The 21,854-nt window shown below is 46.4% G+C and overlaps 1 protein-coding gene across 1 annotated transcript in view; it reads left to right on the top strand.

Annotated features, from left to right (window-relative positions):
• Positions 1 to 21,854, top strand: part of SEMA6B (semaphorin 6B) — a 191,634-nt gene that overhangs the window by 122,596 nt on the left and 47,184 nt on the right. Inside the window, exons 2-4 of the mRNA XM_087703365.1 lie at positions 7,115 to 7,249; positions 8,458 to 8,584; positions 20,827 to 20,887. Coding sequence (XP_087559491.1) covers positions 7,144 to 7,249; positions 8,458 to 8,584; positions 20,827 to 20,887 — 294 coding nt within the window. The 5' untranslated portion in view covers positions 7,115 to 7,143. The remainder of the gene's footprint in view (positions 1 to 7,114; positions 7,250 to 8,457; positions 8,585 to 20,826; positions 20,888 to 21,854) is intronic.

Below are 21,854 nucleotides of genomic sequence, written 5' to 3'. Positions count from 1 at the left end.
AAGTAACTGAATAGCATCCCTGCTAGAAACACAATAGAACAGAGCTGGAGGCTATTCTGCCTTGGGATGGAGAGCGAGCAGCATGGATCAAATCTCAACTAGCCAGGTTCTGTCTGTCAAACGCAACCCAATTGTGAAACTCACTTACAAAGCTTGTTTGGATAGTGGCTGTTGTACACCTCTTCAAGGCAGTGGAACTCCCTAAGTAGATTATGTGATGCCTGATGAAATATTTTCCTTTTGTTTGTCCTCAATTTGCTGATTTGATTAGTTCTCGTGGCAATCCGCCGTTAGGCGGTGCAGCTGGGGGGGGAGAGGGGGGGGGGAAACGGTGGTTTCTCTTCTTTCGCTCTTCTCTGCTTGCATTTCGGTGCCTTCTCGGTGGGGAAGAAAATCAGTGTTATTCCCTCCCTTCTCATTCCAGTCTCCCCCTACACAATGCAATCAATCGAAGTCTAGTTTTGTTCCGTGGTTGGGCACTAGGACAATCACCAGGAGACGGGGAGTTCTAGTTCCAGCTGAGGCTTGGGAGTCAACTGGGTGACTTTGGGCCGGTTACTCTCTTTCAGCCCGACCTACAGGACTGTAGTGGGGGAAGCTGGGAGGCAGACGGCACGTTAAGAGATGTTCACCACCTCCAGTTGTTTCTGACAATAATAAAGGCAAGATTTTAAAAAAATCTTTTTAAAAATGTGATGGCATGTAATCCATCCATCCATCCATCTACCCATCACTGCAATAACAGATGGTCTTCTCTATGTCTCCCCCTCCCGCTTTTGACTGACAGATGATTGGCCAGTGATTTTGCAAGGAGGAATTTGTTCATTTGGGGGGAGAAATAAGTCCCAACGTATTTCATAGGACTATTTCTAAACTGAATATCTTAAAATATATTTGCTGGCAGGATTTCTGCTGGTTCTCTTAAAAATAGTTCTTTGTTCAGCCAATTGATTTAGGTGCGGGGACAAGATGCCCACGTTTCATGGCACCATCGCATAAGTGAGCACTATCTAATCCTCAACTTGTGACCACGATGGAGCCCAGTGTTTCTGTTAGGAAGCGAGACAGTGGCTAAGTGCGTTTTGCCCCATTTTACAATGTTTCTGGCCACCGTTGTTCAATGAATCGTTTTTAAATTACACGGATGTTAAGTGAATCTGGCTTCCCCCATGGACTTTGCTTGTCGGAAGGACGCAAAAGGGGATCGTATGACCCCAGGACACTGCAACCGTCATAAATATGAGTCAGTTGCCAAGCGCCTGAATTTTGATCACATGACCTTAGGGATGCTGCGAGAGTCTTCTTCCTCTTCCTCTTCTTCTTCTTTTAACAACCCCATAATACTTTGTGGGATGGAGTCAGGGCTACTTAATGGAGCTGAGTGTTTACTGGCCAGATGCCCTCCCCTGTCGCCAATGTGGAGTTATATCCAGCAGATCTATTCTCATTGTGCCCATAGAGACAAATATCTGCCTCTACCTAGGATCGAACTTACAGCCTCCCGATGGTGAGGCGAGAGTGCCACCTCTAGGCCACCGCGCCACTCTATGCTGCGACAGTCATAAGTGTGAACAATGGTCATAAGTCACTTTTTTTCAAGGTCGTTGCATCTTTGAACAGTCCCTAAACTGACCGTTGTAAGTCTACCTACAGGGTAGTGTTTCTTGACCTTAGGGATTTTAAGGTGCATGGACTTCAACTCCCAGAATTCCTCAGCCAGCAGGAGTAGAATAAAGTTATTTCTCCCATTTCTAAGGATTTTTCCACCTTGGACCTGTAAGGAAACTTACTTCTTACTTATGCATAAATAAAAAGGTGTTGTGGCCCAGCAGGAGCCATTGGAGCTGCCGATGGACTCAGATAGCGAGGATCCCTATGGGTCTGCTATGGAAGATGTGGAGGACCCTGGATAGGATTCCGATTCAGAGCAGGGACCAGAGAGGCTGGTTGGCCACCAGAAGGCGCCTGAGGCATGGAGCAGTGGGGAAGATCAAAGGGAGTTTGTCCCTGACGCCAGGCAACGGAGGGCGGAGAAACGGAAGCAGCAGTTACGGAGACAGACTCATAAGAGATAATCCAGCCCAGGTGGTTGTGGCTTGGCCTCTCCCAAGAGAGTATATAAGAAGAGACTTTGGGAGGAGTCCTTTTGCAGGACACAAACGTTCGTAATAATCTGGAGAACTCCTTGTCTGGTCTGCCTTGTGTTCCCGTGTCTGTTGGAGTCTGGGTTGCTGCCAACGTCTTGCCAGTGAGTCGTGTCTGGGCTTTCAGCCAACAGGATTATAATCGCTGTGAATAAAGAGTGGCAAACAGCTAAGCCTGTGTCTGCGTTCATTACCGGACGGAGGGGGGGGGGCAGAACAGAAAGGTATCTTTACATCATTCCGAACGGATGCTATTTTGGCCCGGGGCGCACTGACGAGTTGGGAAACATGATTTGAGGCTAACAAGGCTTAACTCCTTGAAAACAGCAATATCAGAATTGGAAATGTAATAAAAAAACCGGGCACATTTTATCATATGTGGTGGACTTGTCTAAAAGCAAAATATGTTTGGGCCAAAATACACATGACCCGTCAAAACCGCGGTCCACTAAAGCGCGCTCGACGAACGTCATCAGCAGCGCAACGAAAAAAATTAAAAATAAATTAAATTGAAATTAAAATAAAATTAAAGCAAGCCGATTCACATAAAGGTAAGGGTTAGGTTTAGGGTTAGGGTTAGGGTTAGGTTAAGGGTTAGGTTTAGGGTTATGTTAAGCGTTAGGGTTAGGTTTAGCATTAGGTTAAGGGTTAGCGTTAGGTTTAGCGTTAGGTTAAGGGTTAGGTTTAGGGTTAGGTTTAGGGTTAGGTTTGGGGGGGTTAGGGTAAGGTTTTTGCTTTAATTTTAAATTTACCGCTCACAGCGCGATGTTTTCGTCGCGCTGTGATGACGTCACGTACGCGCTTTCGCCGAGCGCGCTTTTGTCTACCGCGGTTTTGTGGTGGAACCAAAATACATAGGTGGATCGAATAGATGATAGGGAAACATATAGATTTTAAAACTTGAAGTGTTTTTAATTTGACATAATACCAGATACACCTGATAAGCAACGTATATATTTAGCATTGCATGTCTTAACAGCAGCGAGGATTATATTCGCACAACATTGGAAAAATGAAGGAACACCGCGAGACAAAGAGATCCTTGGGAAGATATTAGATTGGGCAGAAATGGGCAGACTTACATTGGGAATTAAAAAGAAAGAAGATACAGAATATATTGTCAGGCAGGGAATTTATTTTACTAGTGGTTGGAAAAAGGGATTAAGAATAGATTGAGATTGTCTTGGCAACATTTCGGCGAGGTCTCAGTTGCCATCTTCAGGGTGGGTTTTGGGCTTAAAGCGTGGTCCAAGCTGCCATCTTTCTATAAATCTTAGTGGGCGTGTGTGGAGTGCCGGCTTTCTTATCTTTTTTTTTTTAAATTAAAGTTATTTTAATCTTTAATTTTCAAAACAGACACAACACATAAAACCTTCCTTTTTTTACATACTGTAGAAAGTGTATCAGTTGGTTACAAAAGGCTTTCATGCATCTATCTCTTCCACAGTCATCAAGTATAAAATCATATTAACTCAAGTATTTTAACTCAGATATTTATACATGTTACCGTCATCCCACCTCCATTTTCATTTGACTACAGTTGTTTAAACGTCCTTCATCATAAAATGTACCAAGATTTAATACATAACCACATACTGGCATTACATTTACTATTTCTAAAATCCTCCAATAACTCTGAATCCTTATATACTATTCTAGCTAAACATCCATAATATTTAATAACAAAGTTTTCTATCCTCCTTTCCAAATCACTGTTTACAATTTACATCCACTTTCCTTATGTTGTACACATACATACATACATACATACATACATACATACATACATACATATGTTATTATCATTATCCCTCCTTTATTTGACTATATCCTGCATCATATCATTTTTCCCCCTAGTAATCAAGACTTAACTGAATCTAACTTAATTCTTTTTTTTATTATTATTAACCTTTATATATAACCCAAAGGGTTTCTAATCTTTCATGGGTACCATTCAATATTTATATCCAGTTATTACTTATCATAACACTACACATCGTATACATTATTATCATTATCAATTATTTATTTAACTATATCTATTATCACTAAATTTCGCTAAGTTTAGCTAGTTTTAAATTATACTCTTCCATCTATCAACCTGTATCTTTCCAGTAACAAAACAGTGTCATATCTTCTGCCATTTGTGGCGCCGGTCCTCTAATCATCTCCTTAATCAGCTTCATATGGACTCCTCTTGGCAACTCTTTGCTTATAACCGGCTTTCTTTTCTGAATGCGTTCTTGTGTTCTGCGATGCATGCATTTATTCTCCTATTAGTTAATTAATAACTTCGGCACTGACCAAAAAATAGCCAACATCTTAAGAAACCCCAAAGACAAGATCCAGGTGGAAAACCAAGGAGTCTACGAAATACCATGCAAAATCGGTTCCACCACAAAACCGCGGAGGACAAAATCGCGCTCGACGAAAGCGCGCATTTGACGTCATCACAGCGCGACGAAAACATCACGCTGTGATCGAAAAATGTAAAAATAAAGCGAAAACCTTACCCTAACCCCCCCAAACCTAACCCTAAACCTAACCCTAACCCTAACCCTTAACCTAACCCTAAATCTAACCCTAAACCTAACCGTTAACGTAACGCTAAACCTAACGCTAACCCTTAACCTAACGCTAAACGTAACCCTAACGCTCTAAACCTAACCCTAACCCTTAACCTAACCCTAAACCTAACCCTAAACCTAACCCTTACCTTTATGTGAATCGGCTTGCTTTAATTTTAATTTTATTTCAATTTTTATTTTTTTTCGTCACGCTGTGATGACGTCACATGCGCGCTTTCATCGAGCGCGATTTTGTCCTCCGCGGTTTTGACAGGTCACGGTAAAATCTGCCCAGCCACCTACACTGGACAAACTAATAGGAGAATAAATGCACGCATCGCAGAAAACAAGAATGCAGTCAGAAAAGAAGAAAAAACTTCCTCCCTTTTCCAGCACCTTAAAGCCACAGGACATGAAATTGATATTGAAGGAACCAAATTAATCTCCAAAACTGAACCCTTCAACAAGAGAATAATTATGGAAGCCATCGAAATAGAGAAACACGCCCACAACATGAATAAACATGACGATACCTCCCATCTACCAGACATCTGGAAACTAGCCCTAGTCAACAAACGAGTCCCAGCCACGAAAACCGACACTGGACCCAAAACAACAAAGGATGCCACCACCAATCATCCTCAACAGACTCAAACCCAAACTCATCCCATAGACAAAATGCAACCACTATCCAGAAGCAAAACCACAGCGGCATCACCAACTGCTGCACCCCCCTCCGACCCCCACACAAAGCAAATTGACACATGCCATGAACACATGACCAGACCGCAAACTCGGAGCCAAACCAAAGTCCGGGATGTTACATTAAAGCCCTACATGGTATCGGATCTGGGTACTTGAGAGACCGCCTCCTGCCAGTCACCTCCCTAAGACCTATTACATCCCACAGACTAGGCCTCCTCCGAATTCCATCCGCCGGCCAATGTCAGCTGGCGACTCCTTGGGGGAGGGCCTTCTCTGTGGCTGCTCCGGCCCTCTGGAACGATCTCCTCATGGAGATCCGGACCCTTACCACCCTCCCGGCCTTCCGCAAAGCAGTTAAGACCTGGCTGTTCCGGCAGGCCTGGAGCTGTTGAACTATCCAGCCCCATTCGAGGTACGGCTGTTGTAGAATTTTAAATTACTGGTTTTTATTTTATTTTTTGTATCCCCTCCCTTTTTATTGTGAGCCGCCCTGAGTCTCTCGGGAATAAGGCGGCATACAAACTTAATCAAATCAAATAAATCACAGCCCTCTGCTCAGGACATTACATCACAGAACTCAGGATGTTACAACGCAGCCAACTTCCCAGGAGTTGCAGCACAGGACTCAAGATATCACTAAACTAGAGCTCAGGATGTTATCACGCAGCCCATTACCCAGATCATTACAACACAAAAGAACAATAGGCACACAGCCAGTACCTCAGCCACACAGGAGGTTACGAAACAGCCAACTAATCTGCATACGTCAACTCCATCAACTAATCAAGATGTAACAACACAGCCAACCAACCCGCTTACAGCACTCTGCACACACCCCACCAATATTTATAGAAAGACGGCAGCGCTGATCGTGCTTGTGCGAGCAAAGCGTGATCAGAGCTGCCGTCTATATATAATCTGATTGATGCTGAGCTTGTCGATCAGAAAGGTCGGCGGTTCAAATCCCTAGCGCCACGTAACGGAGTGAGTTCTTGTTACTTGTCCCAGCTTCTGCCAACCTAGTTTGAAAGCATGTAAAGATGCAAGTAGAAAAATGGTGGGAAGTGAACGGTGTTCCGTGTGCCTTCGGCATTTAGTCATGCCGGCCACATGACCATGGAGACATCTTCGGACAGCGCTGGCTCTTCGGCTTTGAAACGAAGATGAGCACCGCCCCCTAGAGTTGGGAACGACTAGCACATATGTGCGAGGGGAACCTACCTACCTACACACACACACACACACACACACACACACACACACACACACACTCTTAAGCCCCGTTCTTCACTTCCATCGAACCGAGTGAGTTTAAAAACTTTCCCAGTGGAATTCAAAGGAAAACCGTGAGGCACCGCGTCCAAAGGCTGGGGAAAGTAGAAATGGGATGATAAATAGATTGGACATGGGGGTCATCCAAGGGGAGATCTATCTTAGCAACTGGCATCTAGATTCCCACAGCCAAGCACGAAAGGAAAGAGGAAGGGGGAGGCAAGACAGGCAACTGGGTGGGTTTTGGAAACAAATCAACAATAGTACAGCAAGTGTTAGGTGTGCGATGTGGCCCGGGGTTCAAGATACTCAGATGCTAGCTGTCTTCAATTTGGGTTTGTTTTTGTCCCCAAACAATACAGTGGTATAATATTGAGTTTGTTGGCCTAAGAGCTTAATATTCTTCATATCCTTATCATTTTTCAGGGGTGCGAAGGGCACGCCGCACGGAAGCCATGAGCCCCGCCTGCCTGCCTCTCGTCTTCCTACTGCTGCTGGAGAGGACATCTCGCGCCCACTTCCCCGAAGAATCTGGGCCCATCAGTGTCGCTCTGGAGGACTGTAAGTGTTAGGTTTCCTAAACATGCCCTAATTGATTCATGAGTATCGAGACAAGATTCAATACAAAGCTAGCCATTTCTTAGGAGCACCATTCGGCAAGGCCTTTTTGCAGTCAGATCTCAGCTTTCTTTGAATGATAGCTGAACTTTATCCCTGTTCCACCCCTCCCCTCAGTGTGCGTCATAAATCACATTCCCCAATGAGGTGCACCCCTCCCAAGCCTGCTGCAGTAATCTGAGATCCAACTCTAGCCGAAAGTATGCTTGGAATGCGCTCCTCCCCCTTTCCCTCACCATGAGAACTTTAGGAGTTGACATTCGGCTCCCCTCACTTTCCAAAAGCAACCTGTGCGAAACAAAAACAATTTGAGTACAAGTATAAGATTTAAGGTTGCGTCCTCCTCCCAGGCTGGTTTGGATTTTCTGCATGGAATTTTTCTATAAGGTGATCAGCCTTATACAATAAGTGCCCGGTGGGAAAAGTTTTGCCAACTGGGGGTTTTCCAACTGGTGATATTAACAGAATCTTGCAAATCTGAAAATACATCCCCCTCCATCACCTATGCAGACCAAGAAACTAGGGAGGGTCCCCCCCGAGACATTATCCACCCCTCCATTCAGTCCCAGTGTCCCCTTATCCCCTTCTCTCCAGTCCCAGTGTCCCCTTATCCCCATTCTCACAGGCAATTACAACTTTGCATGGAGGGGAAGCAGTGATTTCAGCCAGACCTGATCCTACACTCATCAAAAACCCTGAGGTTGGATAACTAGACCAGGATTCCTTTGGGAATTGCCCAATGCATGTAGTCCTTGACTTACAGCAGTTCACTCAGTGACTATTCTGAGTTACAACAGCATTAAAAAAGTGACTTATGACTGGTTTTCAGACTTACGACTGTTGCAGCACCCCCATAATCACATGATCAAAATTCAGATGCCTGGCAAGTGACTCATATTTATGACGGTTACAGTGTCTCAGGGGGGTCACGTGATCCCCTGATAAGCAAAGTCAAGGGGGAAATCCAGATTCGCTTAACAGCCAAATTGCTAATTTAACAACTGCAGTGATTCACTTAACAACAGCGGTGCAAAAGGTAATAAAATGGGTCAAAACTCACTTAACAACGGCCTCACTTAGCAGCAAAAATGCTGGACTCCATTGTGGTCGTAAGTTAAGGACTACCTGTGGCTTCCTTTGATTTCCTGCAGATGTGAAGCAGTATGCCGTCTTCGTGGGCAACGGACTCGGCCGGTTCGCCAGCCAGGACGGCGGGTCCGAGCGCCTCCATATTCAACGGATGCTGACCATCAACCGGACCCTGTTTATCGGAGAGAGGTAACTTGACACTGCCCTTTGTGTGTGTGTGTGTGTGTGTGTGTGTGTGTGTGTTTGTCTTTTCTGTGGCATCTGACATTCAGCAGTAGGCAAGGATTGCCAATTTCAGACCTGGTACGATCTAAGATAGACTGCCTCTGGCAGTGGAGGTTCTATCCATTCTACGCTGTTAGTTTTAGCAGCGGGGGGGGGGGGTAGCTACATGATACGGGGCACTGGTGAATATTTCAACGGGTCCGCAGGAGGTCGGGAAGCTTGCAATACGAGATCGGATAGAAGTGGATGCGAAGTTGTCAATAATATCTAAATAACTAAATAATCCCATTAAATCAAATGTCGTTTTACAGAGCAGTCCAGAGCTGTGTTTCTCAGTCTGGGTCACTTTAAGGGGCCTGGACTTCAACTCCCAGAATTCCCCAGCCGGCCATGCTGGCTGGGGAATTCTGGGAGTTGAAGTCCACAACTCTTAAAGGGACCCGGATTGAGAAATACTGCTCTAGAATATTAATATATTGGTTATGTGTTTGTGTTGTTATGTTTGTTATGTTATTTTTGCTATCTTGTGTTATATTATGTTTGTTATCAGCGGTGGGTTGCACATTTCGTTCACCGGTTCGCGGCGGGGGTGCGGGCACATTCCGCGCATGCTCCCGACTTTCCGCACATGCATCCAGCCTCAAAAACATGCCTAAATAGGATGGTATAGAGCGATGATGCCAAAAGCGGGGGGAGCGCAGGGGGGGTCGTGCATGGGCATGCCACACCCATAATGCTATGCGACCCCAGCATGCATGCGCGCATGACCAGCGCTCCCCCTCCCCATTTTGGTATGCTTTTTTCACCCTTCCCAGGCTCCAGAGGCATTATAGGAGCCTGGAGAGTGCGAAAACAGTCCCCCCCGCCCCCCCGAGGCTTCAGGAGCTTCCCTGAAGGCTCTGGAGTGTGAAAAACCGCCCCTACGGGCAAACCGGACGTTTGAGAACGAACTTCCGGTTTGCTCATAGGGCCGGTTTTAGCCCTCCGGAGCCTTCAGGAGGCTTTCCTGAAGGTTCCGGAGGGCCAAAAACGACCCTACGAGCAAACCGGAAGTCCGGTTTGTCCGTAGGGCCGTTTTTCGTACTCCGTAGCCTTCAGGGGCCTTCTAGAGGCTTCCCTGAAGGCACCGGAGGGCTAAAACCAGCCCTACGAGCAAACCGGAAGTACAGTATGTTCCCGGACTCCTGGTTTGGCCGCAGGGGCGGGTTTTCGCGCTCTGGAGGCTTCAGGGAAGCTCCTGAAGCCTCCGGAGGGCGAAAAACGGCCTCAAAAGGAGACCAAAGTCAGCTGGTCGGCACACGAATGCACGCTGGCCAGCTGACAAGGCAGCGCCTCACGTGCCCGGACAAATGGCTCCGTGTGGCACCTGTGGCACACGTGCCATAGTTTGCCATCACGGGCATAGAGCCTGGGCTGCACGGTTCCACCACAAAACCGCGGTAGACTAAAGCACGCTCGACGAAAGCGCGTACCTGACGTCATCACAGCGCGACGAAAACATCACGCTGTGAGCGGTAAAGTTAAAATTAACGCGAAAACCTTACCCTAACCCCCCCAAACCTAACCCTAAACCTAACCCTTAACCTAACCCTAAACCTAACCCTAAACCTAACCCTTAACCTAACGCTAAACCTAACGCTAACCCTTAACCTAACCCTAACCCTTAACCTAACCCTAACCCTAACCCTTAACCTAACCCTAACCCTAACCCTTAACCTAACCCTAAACCTAACCCTTACCTTTACATGAATCGGCTTGCTGTAAAAGCGCTTTTTAAAGCGCCCTTTTTTCTCCGCGGTCGTATTTGTCGCGCTGCTGATGACGTCAGGTACGCGCTTTAATCGGGCGCGCTTTAGTGGACCGCGGTTTTGTCGTGCCACGGGGCTGCACTGCCAGTTTGGGCAAAGCGGTCTGAACCGGCTGAATGTGATGTGATGTTTATGTTTATGTTACGTTACATTATTGGTGGAAAAGGGCCCTGTGTTAATTCAGGGATCCTACCATTCAACCTTTCTCCACAGAACTAGATGTGTATTGCTCAGAAAGGTTCTCTTCACGTGCTCAGAGGCTAGTGGGTTCGGGAGCAGGCTGAGACAGGCAGCTTCCAGGGATGCTGCTGCTGCTGCTCCAGATTCAAAGGAAGCCCCGGAGTGGGGATTCACACCCCCCAGATTTACGAGTCTAGATTCTTTCAGGTTTGCAAAGGCAGGATGCTGAAAGGCTAGGAGAAAGCACTCTGCCCATGCACCGTTTCCCTTTCCATTAGCTTTCCCGGGGAAGCTTTGCTTTTATTATGCCATCTTTCAACCCTGGTTAAAGGAGGCCCTGTCTGCAGCTTGGCACCACGGGGGCGAGTGAAAGAAAGGCTTCTGTAATCCGAGGCGAGATCGCATAGCGGCCTGATACCGGAGTAAAGCAGGCCGGAGGATGGAGCTGGCGGCCTGCTGCGTTGCCATGGCAACCCACAGGCCACGGGAAGCGCCTGAAAAGGGAGAACTGGGAAAGCGAGACAAATTAGCAACGGTGGGTCAGGTTGCAGCAGGAGGAAGAAGAAGAAGCGGAGAGGTTTTTCGGAGGTGGCCCCAAAGGAGATCGGCATTATGGGGGAAAAGTTGGTACTTTTCCCGTAACGCCCCTCTCGTATCGGCACAGCGAGTGAGGACTAGTGACTTGTGGCGTCTCCTGATAAGGTTCCCAGGTCCCGCTTCCTGCGCTTCATTGCTCTGACTGTTCAACAGAATTGCAGGTCTCTCGGGCAGCTGCATGAGGACTAGCACCTTGGCTGGGCCAAAGAGGCGTTGAGCAACTATCATGGCACGGTGGCTTTTCATGGCTTCTTCTATCGTGCCCAGCGAAGCATGGGATCATGGTCTTATGGGGGCTTAAAAGGACGGGTAGCATTGATTTAATTAATGCACCCACTGTGGGACATCACAGGGAGGCGCTGGGAAGGGTTAAGGCATTGGGGAAGAAAACAGGGAGCAGTGAGTTCTAGAACCATCTTGGGCATGAAGCTGGCCTGGTTCACTTTGCTCCAATCACTAGGAGACTGTGAGTTCTAGTCCCTACTTAAACATGAAATCTGGCTGCGAGACTTTAGACCAATTACCAGGAGAGTGTGAGTTCTAGTCCTGCCTTAGGCATGAAAGCTTGTTGGATGACTTTGGGCCAATCAGCAGGAGACAGGGAGTTCTAGTCCCGGCTTAGGCATGAAATCTGGCTGCGAGACTTTAGACCAATTACCAGGAGAGTGTGAGTTCTAGTCCTGCCTTAGGCATGAAAGCTGGCTGGATGACTTTGGGCCAATCAGCAGGAGACAGGGAGTTCTAGTCCCGGTTTAGGCATGAAAGCCTAAGGAAGGAGAGGAGAAAGGAGAGGAATAGGAGAAAGGGAAAGGCAGAGGAAGAATGGGAGGGAATGTAAGAGTAGGAAAGAGGGGAGGAATGAGAAGAAGAGGGGAAGGGTAAAGGGGAGGAAGGGGAAGGAGAGAAGGGAAAGGAGAGGAGGAAGGAAGGAGCGAAGAAAGAGAAGAAAGGGGGGTAGGAAGGAGGGAGGGAAGCAAGGAGGGAAGGAAGGAGAGAAGGAGAGAAGAAAGGAGGGAAGGAAGGAGAGAAGGAGAGAAGAAAGGAGGGAAGGAAGGAGGGAATGTAGGAGAGAAGGAAGGGGGAAAGGAAGGAGAGAAGGAGAAAAGAAAGGAGGGAAGGAAGGAGGGAAGGAAGGAGGGAGGGAGGGAGGGAGGGAAGAAGAAGTAGGACCGTTGTAAGATAAGATGGATCTATGGGATGTTAAGAAAGCAATCTTCAAGTATATTGTCAACTGTAGGGAAAAATTGTTATAAATACATATTATTAATAATAATAATAATAAAAAAGGCATGAAAGCTGGCTGCAAGACTTTAGACCAATTACCAGGAGAGTGTGAGTTCTAGTTCTGCCTTAGGCATGAAAGCTGGATGGTTGACTTTGGGCCAATTACCAGGAGAGTGTGAGTTCTAGTTCTGCCTTAGGCATGAAAGCTGGATGGTTGACTTTGGGCCAATTACCAGGAGAGTGTGAGTTCTAGTTCTGCCTTAGGCATGAAATCTGGATGGTTGACTTTGGGCCAATTACCAGGAGAGTGTGAGTTCTAGTCCAGCCTTAGGCATAATAGCCAACTGGTTGACTTTGGGCCAATCCCCAGGAGACGGTGAGTTCTAGTCCCACCTTAGGCATGAGAACTAACTGGTTGACTTTCATCCAACCACTAGGAGACTGTGAGTCCTGGCCCTGCCATAGATATGAAAGCTAGCTGGTTGATTTCGGCCCAAACACCGGGAGACTGTGAGTTCTAGTCCTGCCTTAGGCATAAAAATACTAGCTAGGTGACTTCAGGGCTAATTGCAGGGAGACCGTGAGCTCTAGTCCTACTTTAGGCCAGAAAGCCTAAAGCTAAGCTTTATCTCTCTAAGCCCAGCCCACCTCACAAGGCTGTTGTTGTCGTGGAGAAAAGAAAAGGAGAAAGGATCGTTGGTCTTTTTTTGGAGGGGGGGGCAAGATCACTTTATCTTACAACCACGCCTTCCTGGTCCCACAATCTTTGGGGGACAATTGCTGGGTTTTCACCGTCGTCCCAGCCTTTTGTCCCTGCAACCTCCTTGCCGAAATCTGGGAATTCATTACGGTAATTTAGGTTTTGGGGGTATCTTTGCGTGTTGAGTGAATGGCACCCCAGCCCTTAAGAGAGCTGAAAGGTTTCTTCAGGGGAAATAAGGAACCGGGGGTTTGGGAATCTCCACGGGGCCAAATTCTCGTCTTTCTCCAGCTCAATTAGGCGGACGCGTGGCTGTTGGCGATGCGAAAAACCAAATCGTGCAGAATCCTAGAAATAGGCTGAGAGGGGACTTTTTTTTTTCCCCTCAAAGATTCTGTAGTTTGGAAATTAGGTCCCAAAAGTGAACATGTCAGAAGAGAAGATTTAGATCAGCTGTAAAAGAAACGTTTTTAAAAATAGTCCTTCTCAGGAACAATTCCTTAGAGTTTCTCTTTAGGTAGAAGTGTACTTGCTTCTTCGTTTATCTTTCCTTCCCTCCTTCCTTCCTTCCCTCCTCCCTCCCTTCCTTTTTCTTCTTCAACCTTTCCCACCTCCCCTTCCTTATCCTCTTTCTTTCCTTTCTTCCATCTACCTTTTCCTTCCTCCCTTCCTCCTACCCTCCCTCTCCTTATCTCCCTTCCTGCCCTCCCTCCGTCCTTCTCTTCTCTTTTTCCTTTCCTCCTTCCTTTCTTCTCTCCTCCCTCCCTTCTTTTTTCTTCTTCAACCTTTCCTACCTCCCCTTCCTTATCCTCTTTCTTTCCTTTCTTCCAGCTACCTTTTCCTTCCTCCCTCCCTCCCTCCCTCCTAGCCTCCCTCTCCTTATCTCCCTTCCTGCCCTCCCTCCTTCTCTTCTCTTTTTCCTTCCCTCCTTCCTTCTTTCCTCCCTGCCTGCCTGCCTGCTTCCTTGCCTTCTTCCTTGCCTTCTTGCCTTCCTTCATCCCTCTCGCCCTCCTTCTCCTCTCTTTTTCCTTCATTCCTTTCTTCCTGCCTGCTTACTTGTGTGCCTGCATTTTTGCCTTCACCTCTCCCTCCCTCTCTGCTCTCTTTTCCTTTCTTCTTTCTTTCCCCCTCCCCCCTCCCTCTATTCCTTCCCTCATCCCCTCATTCTCTCCTTTCTTACTTCCTCCCCCCCTGTTTTTATTTGATTTATATGGCCACCCTACCTCAATTTACCCTTAATTTATCTCTTTGTCAAATTTATACAGCTACCCATCTCACAAATGTGACTCTGGGCAGTGTACAATAAAATCAACAATTCAAACCATCTTAAATAACCATTAGAAGCCATTAAAGCCAAATCTAAACAAGATCGCAGGAGGAAATACATGACTCTGAGCAACTTGCATCATTAAAAACAAATATATACATGCACCACCATCCCACACACCCACACACACATACAGTACAAGAAAAAATTAAGAGCATGAAAATACACAGCTGGTGAAGAATCATTAAAAAATACTCCTCACTTAGCCGAGGGTCATATTCATTGGATGGACGGTTATGTACATTTGTAGGATAGGATGGGATGGGATGGGATGGAATAGAATAGAATAACAAAGTTGGAAGGGACCTTGGAGGTCTTCTAGTCCAACCCTCTGCCTAGGCAGGAAACCCTATACAGTTTCAGACAAAGGGCTATCCAACATCTTCTTAAAGACTTCCAGTGTTGGAGCCTTCACAACTTTTGGAGGGAGGTAGTTCCACTGATTGATTGTTCACACAGCCACTGGGTCATATTCATTAGATGGTTGCTTATGTAAATTTGTAGAATGGAATGGAATGGAATGGAATGGAATAGAATAGAATAGAATAGAATGAACCTTGGAGGTCTTCTAGTCTAACCCCCTGCACAGGCAGAAAACCCCATGTCATTTCAGGTGAGGGTTAACCATTCTCTTCTTAAAACCAAAATTGGAAGGGACCTTGGAGGTCTTCTAGTCCAACCCCCTGCTTAGGCAGGAAACCCTACACCACTTCAGACAAATGGTTATCCAACATCTTCTTGAAAACCTCCAGTATTGGAGCCTTCACAACTTCTGGAGGCAGGTAGTTCCACTGATTGATTGTTCACATAGCCACCGGGTCATATTCATTAGATGGTTGCTTATGTAAATTTGTAGAATAGAATGGGATGGGATGGGATGGGATGGGATGGGATGGGATGGGATGGGATGGGATGGGATGGGATAGGACAGGACAGGACAGGACAGGACCGGACCGGACAGGACAGGACAGGATAGGATAGGATAGGATGAACCTTGGAGGTCTTCTAGTCTAACCCCCTGCACAGTCAGAAAACCCCATGTCATTTCAGGTGAGGGTTAACCATTCTCTTCTTAAAACCAGAGTTGGAAGGGACCTTGGAGGTCTTCTAGTCCAACCCCCTGCCCAGGCAGGAAACCCTACACCACTTCAGACAAATGGTTACCCAACAACTTCTTAAAACCTCCAGTATTGGAGCCTTCACAACTTCTGGAGGCAGGTAGTTCCACTGATCGATTGCTCACATAGCCACAGGGTCATATTCATTAGATGGATGCTTATGTAAATTTGTAGAATGGGATGGGATGGGATGGGATGGGATGGGATAGGATAGGATAGGATAGGATAGGATAGGATAGGATAGGATAGGATAGGATAGGATAGGATAGGATGAACCTTGGAGGTCTTCTAGTCTAACCCCCTGCACAGTCAGAAAACCCCATGTCATTTCAGGTGAGGGTTAACCATTCTCTTCTTAAAACCAGAGTTGGAAGGGACCTTGGAGGTCTTCCAATCCAACCCCCTGCCCAGGCAGGAAACCCTACACCACTTCAGACAAATGATTATCCAACAACCTCTTAAAGACTTCCAGTGATGGAGCATTCACAACTTCTGGAAACAAGCAGTTTCCACAGCCTATCTGTTCTAACAGAAATTCCTCCAGGTTCCTTCTCTCCTTGATTAGTATTTGGATGCTCTCCGGTATGTCATTCTGCGGACTCCAAAGGGGGGCCCTGGCAACGCAGCTGGCCAACTGCTTCTTCGAGCCGCTCCGTCTTGTTTTAATGGGGATGGATAAAAGTTTAAAGAAGGACAGATGTGCGCAAGACGAAGTCGATTCCCTGGAGCGTACGTTGCCCTCGAATTGCAGCAGGAACAGCCACTTTGGAGGTGAAGCCATAGGACACCGGCCTGGTGCTATAATTGTTTGGCAAGAGAAAAATGATGGGAATTAGATGGTACCCCAAAGCACTTCTTTCAATCGTTCGTTATATGTTTTAGCCTCCAGCTTCCTAATCCTCTTTGTTAATAAGATAGGATAGGATAAAATAACAGACATGGAAGGGACCTTGGAGGACTTCTAGTCCAACCCCCTGCTTAGTTAGGTAGGAAACTCTACACCACTTCAGACAAATGGTTAGCCAACATCTTCTTTAAAACTTCCAGTGTTGGAGCATTTACAACTTCTGGAGGCAAATTCTGTTCCACTGATTAATTGTTCTCACTGTCAGGAAATTTCTCCTCAGTTCTAAGTTGCTTCTCTCCTTGATTAGTTTCCACCCATTGCTTCTTGTTCTGCCCTCAGGTGCCTTGGAGAATAGCTTGACTCTCTCTTCTTTGTGGCAACCCCTGAGATATTGGAAGACTGCTATCCTGTCTCCCCTGGACCTTCTTTTCATTAAACTAGACATACCCAGTTCCTGAAACCATTCTTCATATGTTTCAGCCTCCAATTGCCCTAATTATCTTTCTTGCACTCTTTCTAGAGTCTCCACATGTTTTTTACATTGTGGCAACCAAAACTGGATGCCGTATTCCAAGTGTGGCCTTACGAAGGCCTTATAAAGTGGTATTAACCCTTCGCGTGATCTTGATTCTATCCCTCTGTTGATGCAGCCTATAGCAGTAGACTTATATACCGCTTCATAGGGCTTTCAGCCCTCTCTAAGCGGTTTACAGAGAGTCAGCATATTGCCCCCAACAATCTGGGTCCTCATTTTACCCACCTCGGAAGGATGGAAGGCTGAGTCAACCTTGAGCCGGTGAGATTTGAACCGCTGAACTGCTGATCTAGCAGTAGCCTGCAGTGCTGCATTTAACCACTGCGCCACCTTGGCCTAGAACTGTGTTGGCTTTTTTGGCAGCTGCTGTACACGGCTGGCTCCTATTTAAATGGTTGTCCACTAGAACTCCAAGATCCCTTTCACAGTTACTACTATTGAGCCAGGTACCACATATACTGTACCTGTGCATTTTATTTTTCTCGCCTAAATGTAGAACATTACTCTTTCCACCATTGGATTTCATTTTATTAGATAGTGTCCAATGTTCAAGTTTGTCAAGATCCTTCTGTATCTTCAGCCTGTCTTTTGGAGTGTTGGCTATTCCTGCCAGCTTGGTGTCATCTGCAAATTTGATGAGTTCCCCATCTATCCCCTCGTCCAAATCATTGATGAAGATGTTGAAGGGCCTAAAACAGAGCCTTGGGGTACCCCACTGCATACTTCCCTCCATGAAGATGCAGTTGCATTGAGGACTACACATTGAGTGCAGTTGATCAGCCAGTTACGAATCCATCTGGTGGTGATGCTGTCTTCTACTTTATCTAGTAGTAGGTTATGGTTTACTTTATCAAATGCCCTATTGAAGTCCAAGTAAATTATATTGACAGTATTCCTCTGGTCCACTAATTTTGTCTCTTTGTCAAAGAATGCAATATTCCAAGTGTGGCCACACTTATCACTTCTTGTGACCTTCATATTGTAGGAAGCCCCCTCCCAGAGCATGAAATATTTTGGGGAATATTAAAAGAGGCAGAACATTATATTTCCCCAAAAGGAGAAATGGAGAAAAATCTTAACGAAGGCAGAAAGCAGCCCGAACAGCCTCCAGCAGATGCCTGAAGTCTTTAGAGATGGATATTTGATGCCCGTTAAGAAATCCAGGCTAGCTTATTCACAAACAAAACGCCATCAGCTCCAGTTGATGGGATTAAGAATTTATCTCCTCCTCACCTCCACCCCACCCCCTAAATTCTAAGAACAGGACATGACCTTTAGGACATAATAGGATTAACCCACCATCCTTAGAATAGCAAAAGGCAGAAGGCTCACTACATTGCACAACACCCCTGGAGCATCTCAAAATCCTTGTACTCATAAGTGTACTCATGAGCCGAGGTGGCGCAGTGGTTAAATGCAGCACTGCAGGCTACTTCAGCTGACTGCAGTTCTGCAGTTCGGCTATTCAAATCTCACCGGCTCAGGGTTGACTCAGCCTTCCATCCTTCCGAGGTGGGTGAAATGAGGACCCGGATTGTTGTTGGGGGCAATATGCTGACTCTGTAAACCGCTTAGAGAGGGCTGAAAGCCCTATGAAGCGGTATATAAGTCTAACTGCTATTGCTATCAAACCAATTGGCCAGCTGTCCCGGAACTACATGCTGTTGTTGATTCTGCGAATCCTCCTTTCCAATCAGCCTCCATTTTATTTCCAGCGTCTTTCTCCCAGATTGGAACCGGATCAGGGGTTTTTTTTGGGGGGGGGAGGGATAACTCTGAGGTTTCAATGGGTCTTTTTGCTGGAAGAGAGGCCTGCCAGCTGGTGCTACATTCAAAGGATCAATGAGGCAGGGGAAAAAAGCTTTTTTTCCCCTCCATACCTGGAGAGGCCTGCTATCCCCTAAGGGCGTGCAATCCAAGAACTCAGATTTTCTAAGCATCCATCAAGCACCTGGCAGGCCGGGAGAGAGAACAAACCTTTTGCATAAATTTAAAATCTGAAAACAGAGCAAGGATACAGGATATTCTTGCGCCCTTTAAGTTCCGACTTAAGGGCCTGGGAGGTTCTCGCTTTGCAAACGTTCTTTAAAAATTGCACACGGCTTTGGTTATCGTTTCTTTATCATTGTTTTAAAGAAGCCTTGTCTTTGTTGGAAGAAATGTCCTTCTGGGTTCAGTTCCAAGTGGGGAAAAAGACACTGGAAACATGGAGGCTGCTTGGAAAGATGGTTTATTGGTGGACAGGACTGCATGGCTTGAGCCCTGAACAGAAAAGGTGATCACATGCTTCAATGTTGGTGGAGAAGAAGAGAAGGGAAGCTGAGTCCCTGGTTTTATGCCCTCTCTGGCCTTTGATCTTGATCTTGTATTCTAATTAGTTGTCAGGCTCCCATGGGGCCATGCAGGGCCAACTCTCTAGGCTGTGTTTTGAGTCCAGGTTTGGTTGAGCATCACTTCTTCCCAGGTGCCCTGTGGTGAGATGGCTAAAGGGCTAATACTATCATGCCTTAATCCCATCACCCTGGAGCTGAATGAGGGAGATCTTTGTTTGTAGAACAAACTGCCTCAGGCCTTTTAATGGCCCATTGACAAAGATGGGGGCTATTAAGAGTGAGTCTGTTTCCTACCTAAAAACATATTTCTCCATTTCTGATCCAGGGAAATGTAATATTCTGCCTTTTTCAATATTTCCCAGCATATTTCATTTTTTTCTAGGAGAGGGGTGGGTTTTAACTTCCTACATCTTAATGAAAAGAAGGATCGGGGGAGACATGATAGCAGTCTTATAATATTTGCGGCGCTGCCACAGAGAGGAAGGAGTCCAGCTATTCTCCAAAGCACCTGAGGGCAGAAGAAGCAATGGAGAGAAACTAATCAAGGAGAGAAGCAACACAGTTCTAGGCTGCATCAACAGAGAGATAGAATCAAGATCACGTGAAGGGTTAATACCACTTTATAAGGCCTTGGTAAGGCCACACTTGGAATACGGCATTCAGTTTTGGTCACCACAATGTAGAAAAGATGTGGAGACTCCAGAAAGAGTGCAGAGAAGAGCAACAAAGAGGATGAGGGGACTTGAGTCTAAAACATATAAAGAACGATTGCTGGAATTGGGTATGTCTAGTTTCTCAGGGACTGCCACAAAGAAGAGGCAGTCAAGGTGTTCTCCAAACCACCCAAAGGCAGGACAAGAAGCAATGGGTGGAAACTAATCAAGGAGAGAAGCAACTTAGAACTGAGGAGAAATTTCCTGACAGTTAGAACAATTAATCAGTGGAACAACTTTCCTCCAGAAGTTGTGAATGCTCCATCACTGGGAGTCTTTAAGAAGTTGTTGGATAACCATTTGTCTGAAGTGGTGTAAGGTTTCCTGCCTTGACAGGGGGTTGGACTAGAAGACCTCCAAGGTCCCTTCCAACTCTGTTATTCTATCCTATCCTGTCCTATCCTATCCTATCCTATTCTACAAATACACTTAACCGTCCATCTAATGAATATGATCCTTGGCTACATGAAGAGTATTTTTTAATGATTCTTCACCAGCTGTGTATTTTCATGCTCCTATTTTTTTGTACTCTGTGTGTGTGTGTGTGTGTGTGTGTGTGTGTGTGTGTGTGTGTGTGTACACTGGACGTTTTAAAGAAGAGACTGGACAACCATTTGTCTGAAATGGTATAGGGTTTCCTGCCTAAGCAGGGGGTTGGACTAGAAGACCTCCAAGGTCCCTTCCAGCTCTATTATTCTGTTAAATATGGCCTGGCTGTATTTGGGGAGCTCTCCAAACATTGACAAAGGAAGAGGAAATGCAAAGTTATTCCTTTCAATGAGTTTCATCCCCCCACCCACTAATCCCTCTGTCTTTCTCCGCAGGGATAATTTATACCGGATCAGCTTGGAATCTGCTGCGGCTGGAGAGATGCGGTACCATCGGGTAAGTGCTGAAGCTTTCCCTTCTGTTGGTAAATCGGGAATTAGAAAGACAACAATGGTAAAGAACCTTATTATTGCATTTTGGCCTATTGGTTACGGTTGACTTTGCTGACTCAGTTAATCCCTAGGAGATGGTGAGTTCTAGTCCTGTCTTGGGCATGAAAGCTGCCTTAGGGCCAATCACGAGGAGACTGAGTTCTGGTCCCACTTTAGGCATGAAAGCTGAGTGACTCTGGGCCAATCACTAGGAGACGGTGAGTTCTAGTCCTGCCTTAGGCATGAAAGCTGTCTGAATGCCTCAGGGCCAATCACCAGGAGACGGTGAGTTCTAGTCCCGCCTTAGGCATGAAAGCTGTCTGAGTGACTCTGGACCAATCATCAGGAGACAGTGAGTTCTAGTCCCGCCTTAGGCATGAAAGCTGCCTGAGTGACTCAGGGCCAATCAACAGGAGATGGTGAGTTCTAGTCCCACCTTAGGCATGAAAGCTGAGTAACTTTGGGCCAATCACCAGGAGACGGTGAATTCTAGCCCCGCCTTAGGCATGAAAGCTGTCTGAGTGACTCTAGACCAATCATCAGGAGACGGTGAGTTCTAGTCCCACTTTAGGCATGAAAACTGTCTCAGTGACTCTTGGCTAATCACCAGGAGACGGTGAGTTCTAGTCCCGCCTTAGGCATGAAAGCTGTCTGAGTGACTCTGGACCAATCATCAGGAGACAGTGAGTTCTAGTCCCGCCTTGGGGATGAAAGCTGCCTGAGTGACTCAGGGCCAATCAACAGGAGATGGTGAGTTCTAGTCCCACCTTAGGCATGAAAGCTGAGTAACTTTGGGCCAATCACCAGGAGACGGTGAATTCTAGCCCCGCCTTAGGCATGAAAGCTGTCTGAGTGACTCTGGGCCAATCATCAGGAGACGGTGAGTTCTAGTCCTGCCTTAGGCATGAAAGCTGTCTGAATGCCTCAGGGCC

Source organism: Thamnophis sirtalis, unplaced genomic scaffold (genome assembly GCF_051295495.1).
Source record: "Thamnophis sirtalis isolate CommonGarterSnake01/CBP01778 unplaced genomic scaffold, rThaSir2_p1.2 scaffold_1, whole genome shotgun sequence".
Classification (NCBI taxonomy): domain Eukaryota; kingdom Metazoa; phylum Chordata; class Lepidosauria; order Squamata; family Natricidae; genus Thamnophis; species Thamnophis sirtalis.
The sequence above is the reverse complement of the archived record's forward strand: the minus strand, read 5'-3'. Positions and strand labels throughout refer to the sequence as shown.